We start from the raw sequence: 14,496 nt of genomic DNA on the forward strand, positions 1-14,496 counted from the left end.
TGAGCCAGCAAAGGCTTGAATACAACTATTAAAAGTTCAGCTTTAGAAGTTCTGCTCAGTTTTCATGTTAGTAACAGGTTTACATTTCTTTTATATTTTCCTTACCTTCAAAGAATTATTAAGATTTTTCTTTTTAGTTATTGTTGGTCTTTAACAGTCATTCTACAATTCTCTGATAGTAACTTGTCACATTTTTAAAAAATCTAGTGAAAATTAAACATGACTTTTACTGAAACACACTGCTGTGTTTGGCTAACGTAGAAGACAACTCCAAAAGAGCTATCTGTGACCCTGGGGCCTGACACCCACAAACAGCCTCCATCTCTGAAACTCAGGCTTTGAGCTAGGACTATTCTGAAAGGGTTTCAGCTTAGCAATGGACAATCAATAGTTTCATGTTTTTATTAAGCACCTAGAGTCAAAGAGTGAAAACCGTAATGGAAAAGATCTATGAATCAACTACATTAAGTACTTCTGATCATCAAAAGGCACCAAAACTGAAGAAACAAGCCTCAAACTGGGAGAAGACATCTGCAAACATGTGACCAAAAATATTAGTATCTAGGAAAAAATAAAGAACTCTTATAAATCATTAAGAAAGGAACTAATGACCCACATGAAAAATGGCCAAAAAGGGCTTTCCTGGTGGCGCAGTGGTTGAGAGTCCGCCTGCTGATGCAGGGGACACGGGTTCGTGCCCCGGTCCGGGACGATCCCACGTGCCGCGGAGCGGCTGGGCCCGTGAGCCATGGCTGCTGAGCCTGCGCGCCCAGAGCCTGTGCTCCGCAACGGGAGAGGCCACAGCAGCGAGAGGCCTGCGTACCGCAAAAAAAACAAACAAACAAAAAAAAAAAAAGGCCAAAAGACATGAACAGGCATTTCAAGAAGAAACCAATAAACATGTGAAAAGATGCTCAACCTCATTAGTAATCAAAGGAACATACATTAAAACAACAATGAGAGATTCTGAGACCATTCTGACATGCCAGACAGCGAGGAAACTATTGCAGAGTCCTTGTGTCATGTCAAAAGGACGCAGAGCCAACTTCTACTAGCCAAAATGGAGCAATCTGAACTCCAACAAGGATAAGAAATACAAAGCACTCAAACCCAAATATATTTAAATCTACAAATTCAAAATGATTCTAAAAAAACCCCACTAATTGGTGACCTTCTGAGGATGAGAGGGAACCAATTTATTATTTTGAAAACCAGATAAATAAGAGCAAAAATTGAGCATTTATCCTATCTTTCCTATAACTGGGTAACTAAATAGTATATGAGGGGTAGTAGTTCCTTATTAAAGTGTTCTAGCTATTATGTGAAAATGAAATGACAGAAATAGAATATCACGATTTTCCAACTCCCAGTGAGTCAGTAGGTCTAGGCATTGGGCCTCAACAGCCACTAACACCAAAATGGTAAAGTGAAGCAAAAACTTAGATGCCTACATAGACCTATAGCCTTGCCAACAGGATCAAACACGAACTTGATTAGGCAGCCTCTGGATCCAGTGGCCAATCTACAGGAAACGTAGAGAAGAAAGGAACATGTTCAACTGCACCATAAGCGTGCAATCCGCAAAACCCAAACTGTTGGAAACTCTACAGGTCCTACATGCCAGGTTCCTTTAACAAATACAGTGTAAGGAAAATAAGAGGATGGAAGGGGAACCTGTAGATTAAGTGACTTAAAAGGGAAAAAAAAAGACTTAAAAGGAATATCAAGTCAGAAATAATCATGGGCAAGACTAAAGTGACAGGGATAAAGACTTAGGTGATAAAGCCATTAAGAAAAACAGGGAAGTTACTTCCTACTATGGAAATCAGGATAGTAGGTAGTTTTGGATGGAAAGAGAGGAATGTGATTGGGGTGAGCTACATGGAAGGGCTTCTGGGGAGGCTGGCAAAATTCTGGGTTTTTGTCCCAGATGATGGTTACAAGGGTGTGTGCCTTATAATAATTCACTCAGCTATAAAAAAATCAATTTAAAAATTGTTGAAAGAAAGCACATTATTGTGGCAACTGAGGAAACCTGACTATGGACTGTATATTAGATAATGATTATGTAAACAATGAAATGTCAACTTTCCTGAGCATGATAATGGTATTGTGATTATATCAGTAACTGACCATGTTCTTTAGAAATATATGCTGAATTAGAAATGGGTAGAAAGCGCAGTATCTACAACTAACTCTCAAATGGTTCAGAAAAATAAAATACACATGTATGTGAGCACCCAAGCACGTGTAAAAAGACAAAGCAAATGTAGCAAAACGTTAATTGGTGAATCTACGTGAAGGGTATATTCATTATACTATTCCTGCAACTGTTCTGTAGTTTTGAAATATTTTTTCAAAATAAAAATTGGGGAACAAAGTAAAGACACACACGCGCACGCACGCGCGCACACACACACACACACACACACACACACACACAGTGAAAAACTATTTTAAAGGCACCAGACCGGCAAAAATGGAAAACCTGCCATCTAGTAAAATTGACGTGCAGACCTTATGAACTAGGAATCCTGGCCTAGAAAAACTCTTTTTTTAATTTAATTTAATTTAATTTAATTTTTGGCTGCATTGGGTCTTCATTGCTGAGCGCGGGCTTTCTCTAGTTATGGCAAGTGGGGGCTACTCTTTGTTGCGGTGCGTGGGCTTCTCGTTGCAGTGGCTTCTCTTGTTGTGGAGCACGGGCTCTAGGCGCGCAGGCTCAAGTAGTTGCATCATGTGGGCTCAGTAGTTGTGGTGCACAAGCTTAGTTGCTCCACAGCATGTGGGATCTTCCCGGACCAGGGATCGAACCCGTGTCCCCTGCATTGGCAGGTGGCTTCTTAACCACTGTGCCACCAGGGAAGTCCCTGACCTAAGAAACTCTTAATAAACCATGACACATGTACAGAAATATGCTCAAAGCTATGTGTGCAACAACAATATACTGAAAGCCACCTAGTTAGCCATCAACATGGGTATTTTCCCACAAAGAAATATTCCATAGCAGGGTAAATTAATAAATTACGGGCATACACAACCCATTAACATAATGTTTAGGGAACAAAACAACTTGCAAAATAACACATATAGTAAGACTCCATCTAAACTATATATTTATTTATATGTATATTTGATAGTTATTTATATTATAAAGGCAAAAACAGGCAAGCTCAACTACAGTGTTTTAGAATAAATACGTTACGTGGTTCAACTAAAAGAAAAAGTTTAAAGAAAAACAATGGAATGAAAAGCACAAAATTCTGGATAGTGGTTCTCTCTGGGGAGATGGAAGGGCCCAGGAAGAACTTGGAAGACATTGGTAATTTCCTATTTTTAAAGATGGATGGTTTGTTGGTATATGTATGGTCATTATATTGTTGGATTTTAAACTGTAAATATACATATATATGCAGTTATTTTATATTATATATGTTGTATTTTATGACATATTTTATATGTTCTTTTATCTCAAAAAAAGAAAAAAAAACCTAGACCCATTATGATGACAATATTTCTGGACACACCCATCTTTGCTTCACAGTTCTGACAAAGAATTCATTTTAGCTGAAGCAGATAAGTTCCTCTTCACTGACCAATGACAGGACTGAAAGACCACCTCATCCAAACTTCGGTGATAGAAGACTCAGTGCAAACATTTAGAATTAATTCCTAAAAGGGAAAAGAGATGTGGCAGAGCAAAAAATGCCACAGACTGAGAGTTTCTGAGAGTAATACAGCTCCATGGGAAATAATATAATTGAGAACTGAACCATCATTCATACCACTTAAAATTTCAGGGCCCCATTATTTGATAGTGAAATGCCATTGTCTTTTATTGATTTCGCTGCCCCCCACTTGTTGGACTCTGTGGGTTTCGGTATTTTTTGTTTGTTTTTGCTTTATTAACGAGAGCAAAGACTTATCTTTGGGGGCCTGGGAATTCTTTGAAGGGAACTGAAGAACACCTCATGGAGGAGATATTTGTTTGTTTCTTAGCATGTTTGGAAATTGGTTTTCAAGTTAGGCTTCAATTACCAGTCTCAATTAGGTGCAAGCTGATTCATAATTGTTTGTACTATAATAATCTAACAGATGTACCTACTTTTGGTTGTAAATAGTCAAAGAAATTTGTGGAATGCGGGGATCTAGTTCCCCTGCATTGGAAGTACAGAACCTTAACCACTGGACCACCAGGGAAGTCCCTCAGGGCCCCATTTTAAACACAATGTCCACACATTTCTTTGACTATTTACCACCAAAAGTATGTACATATCAAATAATTCCCCAAATCTAACTATATCAAATCTTGAATTAATAAGGCCTTCTGATATTTTTCATTTAAAACTTGTGCTAAATGTTTAAGTAGTCAACATCCATTTTATTATCTTCTATTCACAACAGATAGCTGTCAGGACAACTGTGCTTTGAGAGTAAATGAATGGAAGAACACTAAGCTCTCAGTGACGCTCAAGAGGGCAAGAGCATAGAAGGAAGATCACAGAAGACATGTAGACCAACCCCAGGCTAATTAGGCATCTTTACTATCTCGCTCCCCAAAGACTTGCATGTAAATACGAGTAGCTGTAATATCCAACGTTTTCAAATTACAGTAAAATGCTGCTCGGCTTAGCTTGCATTCCAACCACAGTCCCATTGGTGTGCATGTGTCTGCCTGACACCACAGTGAGTGCTCAGAGGCTCCCAGGGGATCCCCCCCACCATAGCTTTCATGTGCATCGGTTCTGCACCGACACCACAGTGAGCATTCAGAACTGAGGAGGAGTTTCATTTTCTACATTTCTTTCTAAGGCTGTGTATAGTTTTCCTGACATTCTGTTTCCTTTACCATATTAAACTCAGTGTGGACTTCAGGAATTTTTTAAACAGGAAAGAAAGCTTCCAAAGAAAATGTCAGGGAAATGAAAATAAAACTATGAGCGTTTATTCTTTAAAAGGGATTGCCAAAGGGCACTTGATATTAATATAGAACTTCCTATTCAAGAGCTAGTTTAAACAGGCTCAACAGAGACTAATTCATTACAAATCACCAGTACAATAATTAGTCTTAAGATTTCACTGGAAGATTGTTTATGTAACTAATGAGGAGGGCTTATAATTTATTCCGTTAATGTTACTTCCAAATTCCAGTTCGAAATCCTGGGTTTTGAGATAGGTATGTATTTATCTATTTATCTATCTATTTATTTATGGCCCATGCCGCATAGCTGGCGAGATCTTAGTTCCCCGACCAGGGATTGAACCCATGCCCCCTGCAGTGGAAGCTCGGAGCCTAACCACTGGACCACCAGCGAATTCCCTAGGTATTTATATTTTTTAAAAGGGTATTCTGATTTCAGATGACAGGAGTCAAAAGTATTCTATGATACAGAAGGTATGTTAATAATAAGAACCCTAATTCTTCCTTATCGAGCTGTGCCTCTGAGTGCTTGGAGGAGGCATGATGCCTTGTTCTATATTCTCTAATCCTTATCAGAGGAAAGAGGGAATGTCCCAGCAAACATGGGCAACATTTAATCAGCTAAGTGGCTGTGAGAAGAGACAAAAAAATGACCTGTCCTTATAATTCCACAACCTTTTCCCCTCTGCTGTTTGCCCACCAGTCAGCACAATGGCCTGTAACTGGTGGCTGGTCCCGTATATGCCCTTAACTGGGCCCATAGGCTAGGGGATGAACAGTTACAGTACTGATAAAGCGAAGAACAAAGCCTATGGTGAATGAAATATCAAGAGGAGTCTCGGTTATTTGTCTTTTGCTGGGAGCATAGCATGTTCCCTTTGAATCTAGTTTTGATAAAACTTTCAGATAATATGCAACACTTTGAGCAAACTGTAAATACAATAAAGTGGAAATTATGGTCTAAGACTGGGGTGGAATGTATTTTATGGCCCCCACTTATTCAGCCCTGCTGAAAATAATCAAATGCACAGAGGTTCTATTGCTCCTCCAATAAAGGCCACCAGAGAATCTGAGCTAGAAGCATAAGGAAATACAAACAGAAAAAGCAAGAGCAAGCAACAGGGCATCAAGAATTTTATAAAACCCGAGAGAAACCACATATTTAAACCAAAAGGAAGATAATGAAAAAGATCTTTCTCACCTTTTGAATGTTCTCCTTCCATAAATCTTCTATGACTATGTATCCACGTAAACCCCAGTCATATAATTTCTCCCCACTGACCTTGAAACAAAATATAAAAGACCCATTGCTATTCCATACATGAAGTAGTAAGGAAGAGAATTTTGTTTTCTTTTGCCCTGTTTCCAAAAGAACTGTATTTAAGCATACGACAAACACAGGAATCTTGGGACATACACATTAAAACTGTGCAATGTAAGCAAATAAAAGATAGTAAGAATGATAGCATAAAAAGAAAAAATAGCTTGCCAGTGTATAGTTACTGTTTAAAATAATTTGCCATAAATTATAGGTGTATATTTCAAACTTTCACAATTTCAAGGGAAAAAAATGTAGATCATTGCTGATATGGGAAATGTCTGAAGATCAGACAAGAAGGAAGGCTTCTACCTATCACATCTAGCACGTAACAGCCAAACAAGTCTGAAAATCAAGTTTAAAATCAATCATTCATTTTGGGGGCTAGGTAAAAAAAAATAGGTGAGCCCAGTAAAGATACTTTCAGTCTTCTCAGATCCCTCAAAACATAAAGTCTTTGAGTTTCTATAGCGATTTTGCCTCCTGTTTCAAAATCCTTTCTACAACATCCTGAGAGGTAGGCCCCAGGGTCAGAGAATATTTTGGGGTCAGTGAGCTCACTACCTTAAAATGCACTTGTCCAACTTTGGCCTGTTGGCTTTAATTGTTGGAAACTTTTTTTTTAAGTATTGAGCTTTCTTAAAAAAAAATGCTTCCAATAATTTGCATTCGTTGGTCCTACTTATGACCATACTGATTATTCTTCTAAATGACAGTACTTCAATTTTCTGAAAGCAGTTATTATTCTCTTCCTAATTTTTATAATAATTTGTCTGTGTATAGCATTTTACTTTACAAAGCACATTCACATGATTTATCTCTATTCTATATAACAACCCTATGTGGTAAGTAGGCAAAGACTGTAAGGAAATATTCAGAGGCCAAGTGACTCGTCCAAGATCACAGTGCTAGTAAATCCAGGGGTTGCTGCAACATGCTGGTTTCTTAAAAGTTATATTCTTCCAGTTGCCCCAACTGTTCTTAGAATATGATATGATTCTCACACCCACTGGTAGACATATCAAGCATTTATCATGAGTATGGCACTGTTTTCAGTGCTTTAAATAATAATATTTGCCATCACTTTAAGGGTTTTCTTACAGTACTTTTCTCCAAACACTACTGAACAGAAAACAGAATATAAGTGATTAAGTGGCTTGTCCAAGGTCATGGCATTCATTAGAAAAAAAAGAAAAAAAAAGAAGAGGAAGTAGAAAAGAAACTGTGAAATAGGAACTAAATGACACTAAAACGGTATCAGAAATTCTCTTTCAGTCGCTGATGTTGTTTTGTTTTATTGTGGCAAATACACATAATATAACATTTACCATGCTAACCACTTTTAGGTGTACAATTCAGTGGCATTAATTACATTCACAATGCTATGCAGCCATCACCACCATCCATTTTCAAAACGTTTTCATCATCCCAAACAGATCACTAATGTTTTATATCTAGTGAAACTAGTTAATTGCTTTGCTCTGGCTTACCCTAGGCACAAAATAAAAGACAAAACTCCTTCCCACTGACTTTAAAAATAAATTAGAATACAACTCAGATTTGCATGCTACTATCTTGGTTGTGAATATAAAAAATCTTTTGCAACATATGCTGTGGCATATAAGATTAAAAAAGGCCTCTACTCAGAGGGCAACCACATATGCTTCTCAACCAGCAGCCAATTTACTATTTAAACCATAATAGACTGAGATGATGTTTGATTATTTTTATGACCTAGGGCAGGCAGACACGATTCACTGTTCCAGAGCTGGGGCTGAAGCAGGCAGAGGATCAGTAACTGTCTGCCTCCAGGACTGCTGTAAACAATGTCAAGGCCATGCTACGAAGATCTTACTGGTATTTGCCACCAAAGGTAACAATTTCCCGCAGCTGGAGCCACTGGGCTCCCACCTGCAACTGCAGCAGCGTCTAGGAATCTAGACTCAACACTGTCACAAGGACTGCAGGGGGCACAGTTTCAGGTCATTTTGGCTCAGAGCCCTCAAGGCCGAAATCTGGTGATGGCACTGCTATTCCTCCTAGGACCAAGTGTCAGTGTGAGATGGCAATTCTGGCAAATGAGTCCTTGTCTCCATAAGTTGTCTAGGACCTCAAAACCTCGAGTCGGCCTTGCTCTTGCCAGTTTTCCAAGGGACTCTACATGTAGAGTCGCACTAAGTCCACACACCACTGCCCTGAGAGAGTCTAGTCTTTATCAGTGGTTCTCAAATATTATGGGCTTGCTAAAAATCCCCCGGAGGGCTTGCTAAACCACATATTGCTGGCCCTAACCCTCAGAGTGTCTGAGTCAGTAGGTCCGGGTTGGGGCCTGAAAATTTGCATTTCTAACAAGTTCCCAGGTGATCCTGATGCTGCTGGTCCAGGGACTACACTCTGAGAACTGCTGGTCCAGCTGTTATGGACTGAATTGTATCCCCCAAAATTCATATACTGAAGCCCTAACCCACAGTGTTGATACAGTCGACTGTATTTGGAGACAGGGCCTTAAGAGAGGTAATTAAGGTCAAGTTCATCATAAGGGTAGAGCTCTAATCTAACTAGTGTCGTTATAAGACAAGGATGATACACCAGGGGAGTGCACGCACAATGACAAGGCCATGTGAGGACACAGGGAGAAGGTTGCCATCTGCAAGTCACGGAGAGAGGCCTCAGGAGAAACCAACCTTGCTGATACCTTGATCTTGGACTTCCAGCCTCCGGAACTGTGAGAAAATAAATTTCTGTTATTTAAGCCTCACAGTCTGTGGTATTTTGTTACGGCAGCTCAAGCTGACTAAGGCATCAGCTTCACCCGTGTTCTTGCCACTGTGTTCTACTTGCCAGGATGTCATCAAACTGAGGCCTGAAGGGTAGGAAAGGAGCAGCCAACTGACAGCCCTGAGAAAGGCATTCCCAGCAGAAGGGACTGCACTCCCTGTAGTCCCCAGCAAGGAAAGCGAGGCTAGCACCATGATGAGGGAGAAGGCGCAGAGGGCCAGAGCACAGGCCCGTGCCTGCAACTCCAAGGAGGGCAGGTTGTGACCAGATAAGCCCAAACTGAGAATGACCTGTAACTAGCAGCTTTGGAATTTGAGCCTCTAGATTTCCATGTAATTATGCAAAAAAAAGGCATAGCAAATTTTCTTTGATTAATATTCAAATTAGCATGCATTCTCTGAATACTGACACTGGAAGGAGGGCCAGAACTGAGGTACATAGTGCAGAAAAACATTTAAATTTGTTGTAGTTCATTTATATGTACAAACAAATTTTAGTCTGGTGTTAGAAAGGCTGCAAAATAAAATAAAATTTAGCAGTAAACCCATACATACATAAACAAGAACAAAGGACATGGAAGCTTACTGCATCTAACTTACCTGGACAAATACGATGGCTTGTTGTGGATAATAAAGAGAGGCAGCTAATCCCATGAAAACAGGTGGATACACCAGCTTCTTTATTTTTGAACCTATTAAAAAAAAGGTTATGGACACCATCAGAGTATTCATTATCTTTACCATTACAGTTTGTGTGATATATCTAACACTGAGTAAGACTTCTTTGGTCTTAGACTGACAGAGAATGTGCCTAATATATGAACCAAAAAGGACCACCACATTTTCATAGCTTTAGGAAGATACAATTCACACAACTCACCCACTTAAATTGCACCATTCAATGGCTTTTAGTGTATTCACAGAGGTACACGGCCATCACCACAATCAATTTTAGAAGTCATCACCCAAAAAGAATCCCCACATCCGTAAGCAGTCACCCCCCAATTCCTCCATGACCTCCAGCCCTAGGAAACCATTAATCTACTTTCTAGCTCTATGGATTTGCCTACTCTGGACATTTCGTATAAATGGAATTATATAATACGTAGTCTTTTGCACCTGGCTTTTTCATCAATACAATGTTTTCAAGAGAACCACCATTTCTAAGGAAACAGAAAAAAAGATTGTTTTAAAAAGAAAACCACACATTATTTTGGTTTCTAAGGTTTACATTCTTTCATAGTAAACTGGCTTCCTATTAAAATACTGAATGCAAGCATTCCTCTCCTCTCCTTTCCAATATCCCATAAAAATAACAGTAAAAGAATAAAATACAGATAATAAACCCACAACGAAGAGAAAATGTATGGAGGGGCTATTGGCTATTAAGAAGGGTCAACCAAGTTTCAGAAAATGGGGAGTGGATGGGAGCAAGAGGACAGAGAGCCTTTAAATCCTGAGGAGGGGCCACAGCAGAGGAGGGAGCAGAATGTCCCTGGCAGCCCAGAGATGTCAGGTACCATGCAGGGTGGAGAGGGCAAACAGGGATCAAAATAGGGGGAGAAATACAAGTCCTGTGCATGGACCAGGTGAGCCTCTCCTTCCTCCATGCCATGCCTGTGCAAAACCGCCTGTGGCCATGCCATCTCGCCAGACAAAATCTTAAAAGGGGGGCAGGGTATCGCTAAAGAAATGCCATAGATTTGCTGCTGAGAACCGAGACAGCTGGTGTGAGTGTATGTGCGTGTTAGTGCTGAAGAGTCCAGCCTTCCTCAGGTGGGCACTGTCACCCCCCACCTAAGGGAAGTCCCCTTTTGGCTCACCCTGAGGGAGAACCTGCTTGCCAGCAAGCCCCATCTACACGCAAAATGTTCTTATTAGAGTTTCAATTGCCTTGTTCTTTCTTGTTTTGTTTTTTGCCTTGTTCTTAAACATGACTGTACAACTGAGGAAAGCTGAGGAAAGCCTGCAACGTACAAGAGAAGATCAAGACAAGCAAGAAGGAAAAATGACCCTAAAGGAAAGAGAAGAACTTAAAAACAAAACTAAACCTGTTATTAAGTATCATCAATAAATTCAAGAAGCTACTGCATTAAAAGAAAAATGAGTTCTGTGAAAAGAGAGCAGAAAAGAGTTCTTGGAAATGACCAAAGTAAACTAATGCAAAAAGAATAAAATAGTCAAGAAAATACAAGAGACATATGGGGTCAGTTTAAATAGCTCAATCACAAATGAATTCGAGTTCAGGAAAGAAAAAGAATGAGAGGAAATTTTCAAATAAATACAAGATATATATTTGCCCACAGCTGAGGGCTGCAAGCCACCAAAATGCCCAACCAAAGAATGAAAACATCTATATGTAGTCACAGCACCATGGAAGTTTAGAACATTGAAGACTAAGAGAAGATCCTCAAAGCTTCCAGAAAGAAAGAAAAAAACAAATCACTTCATAAGGAACAATCATGCAGACTGGTTGCTGACTCTCACACCTGCAACGCTGGGTGCTAGAAGATGCAGCCAGAAAAGTTTTGATGGAGAACAAATTCTACGACCAACCAAACTATCACTAGGTTGAGTCCTTTCAGACTTGCAAAAACTTGGAAAGTTTACCTCCAACATAGGCTTTTTTGAAAGTGACTTAAGCATGTAGTTCAACAACATGGCAGCAAATCTAGAAGAAGACAACACGGACCCCAGGCAAAGGGGGTCAAACCCAAGAGAGCGTGGAGCCATGGCCCAAGACAACAGCTGTGTTGACTGAGTCTCAGTCTAGACTGTGAGAATACGTAGAGCCCTGGGAAAGGGGAAATGAACAGACAGAAGGATGGAGAGCTGGGAGAAATGAGAATGAGATTAAGAAAACCGGTAGAGGGTAAAACTGGAGAATACACTAGAAATGGACTTGACACAAGAAACAGTCTCCACTCAGAGGCACAGGGTTTTTGAGATGGGACGCATATAGATGCTAGTGCAATGTATGTTACTCACATTTACAAAGAAGAATGTAAGTGCTGTTTATCGGTCTTAAACTTTAAACAGACAAATCCCCCAAAATGGAACTGGGGTTACAGAAGAGAATACAAATACTATCAATATAGACTCTTAATATTATGTTTCTCTCCCTGTCCTATTGCCTTGACTGAAAGGCTATAATTACTCAAGAAGAGAAAAGCCTTTTACACCCCTGGAAGCCCACCTGTACACTTGAAGCTTTAAGCACCTGGGCAGCTCATGAAGGTGAGGACCAGGTGGAGGACAGCAAACCCTCCAAGCAGCCATTTTTCACTCCTCTAGGGAAAGCTGATAGGCAGCAGCTCTTGAGCTTCTAGCTCCTAGTGGTTCACACAATGTGCTGGGGGCCCCAGAACTTCTGGAAGAAAGTGCAATCCCCTGTCTCCCTGCCTATCTCCACACCCACACCTCCCAAGAAGCCAGTGGTCTAAACTGTAACCGTCAGCATTGCCAGAGGGGAACCACTGGCTGCCAGTGCTGCAGGGAGCCACCAGAAGGCAACAATGGTGGGCAACCACCACCTGCCACCCTTGGGTGTCCTGGTTGGGCCCACTTCCTCTGAATGATCATCCACTCAACTCTCTTCCAGAGAAGTACCTCTTTTCCTCACCACAGTCCTGGCTACCCTCACCACCATTATCTGCTGAATGCTCAAGAAACCTATCAATATGATCCAGCAATCCCTCTTCTGGGTATATACCCAAAGGAAATGAAATCAGTATCTTGAAATATCCCATGTTCATTGCAGCATTATTCACAATAGCCAAGACATGAAACCAAACTAAGTGTCTTTCAATGGAAGAATGGATAAAGAAATTGTGGTATATATTTACCATGGAATATTATTCAGCCTTTAAAAGGAAGGACATTGTACCATGTGCAAAAATATGGATGAACCTGGAGGACATTATGCTAAGTGAAATAAGCCAGACAAAGAAAAAAAAGTGCAAGATCTCACTGATATGTAGAATCTAAAAAAGTCAAATACATAGAAGCAGAGAGTAGAAGGGTGGTTATCAGGAGTGCGGAGGTGGGAGAAATGGGGAGGTGTCGGTCAAAGGGTACAAAGGTGCAGCTATGCAGGATGAATAAGACTAGAGATCGAATGTACGGCATGATGACTACAGTTAGTAATACTGAACCCTGGACATTTACTAAGAAAGGAGACTTCAAGTGCTCTCATCACAAAAAAGGTAACTATATGAGAAGATATATTAATTAGCTCGACTCTAGTAATAATTTCACTATGTATACATGTATCAAAACATCATGTTGTACACCTTAAATAGATATAATTTTTATTAAAAAATAAAATTAAAATAAATAAAATGTTAGACTGAAAAAAAAGAAGAAAAGAAACTGCACCAGGAGGGACCTTCTGAGCCCATCGTACTGCTGCCAGCATAGGGGACCAGGAGGGGCCTGGAAATCATTCTGACCACCCATGAACATACCTACCCTCCCATTCCCCACTCATCTTGCTTAGGGACCCCTCACCCCAATGTTGTTTACCTCAGGCCCTTGTACCCCAGCACCCACGGGAAAAGATCTGTTGTTTGGTACGTGCGCATAAGTATGTGTGCATGTGTACTTTTCTGAAAAAGAATTAAGGTTTTAAATTATTTTAATACCGAGGCCTCTCAGGAAAAGGAAGAGAGAGGAACAAGCAAGAAAACAAAAGCAAAGGCAAAGGACCCGCAGTAGTGGTGTCCTGCTGCTGCTATTCTGCCCAGGAGAGCACAGTCCCCAGTCGTCTGCAGGACAGTTACCACAGTGGATGTGCAGGAGATAAACACAGTGTAAAGAGCACACATGGCACAGGGAGCCCTCTTTAGGGCTGTAAAACTGCTCCACGTGCTCTACCCATGGAGAGGGAAGGAGGAAGCTAATCTCACTTGATTCCACGTTCCTGGCTCCCTAACACCCAGTCAAATTCCAAGACCCTGGCCTTGGGATCTTCATAAATTCTAAACACTATCTAAATAACATAGGAATGCTTTCCTAGACAGCTTTACAGAAGGAGGGGAAAGAAGTTTGGGACAAAAAGCTGGTTCAACTATTGCCCAAGCTGATTAGTAACAAACTCTGCATTTAATTCTTATATATTCTGCACAAGATGGGAGGAGGACACAAAAACTACAACAGGAGTTCATTCCACACACTGGGGGAGTGGCACCAGGGCAGCATTCTTCCAGATTCTAAAAGTGCCGTTAAGGCAGGTATAGGAAGGTTTTTTTTGGTTTGTTTTTGTTTGTTTGTTTGTTTTTTTGTGGTACTTGGGCCTCTCACTGCTGTGGCCTCTCCCGTTGCGGAGCACAGGCTCCGGACGCGCAGGCCCAGCGGCCGTGGCTCACGGGCCCAGCCGCTCCGCGGCATGTGGGATCCTCCTAGACCGGGGCACGAACCCATGTCCCCTGCATCGGCAGGCGGACTCTCAACCACTGCAACACCAGGGAAGCCCCTAATTT

General features: G+C 40.7%; 1 protein-coding gene across 1 annotated transcript in view; it reads right to left on the reverse strand.

Annotated features, from left to right (window-relative positions):
- APOO (apolipoprotein O) overlaps positions 1-14,496 on the reverse strand; it is a 59,297-nt gene that overhangs the window by 9,609 nt on the left and 35,192 nt on the right. The window contains exons 6-7 of the mRNA XM_007463963.1: positions 9,617-9,708; positions 6,123-6,203 (exon numbers count right to left, since the gene is read on the reverse strand). Coding sequence (XP_007464025.1) covers positions 6,123-6,203; positions 9,617-9,708 — 173 coding nt within the window. The remainder of the gene's footprint in view (positions 1-6,122; positions 6,204-9,616; positions 9,709-14,496) is intronic.

Source organism: Lipotes vexillifer, unplaced genomic scaffold (assembly GCF_000442215.2).
Source record: "Lipotes vexillifer unplaced genomic scaffold, Lipotes_vexillifer_v1.1 scaffold587, whole genome shotgun sequence".
Lineage (NCBI taxonomy): Eukaryota > Metazoa > Chordata > Mammalia > Artiodactyla > Lipotidae > Lipotes > Lipotes vexillifer.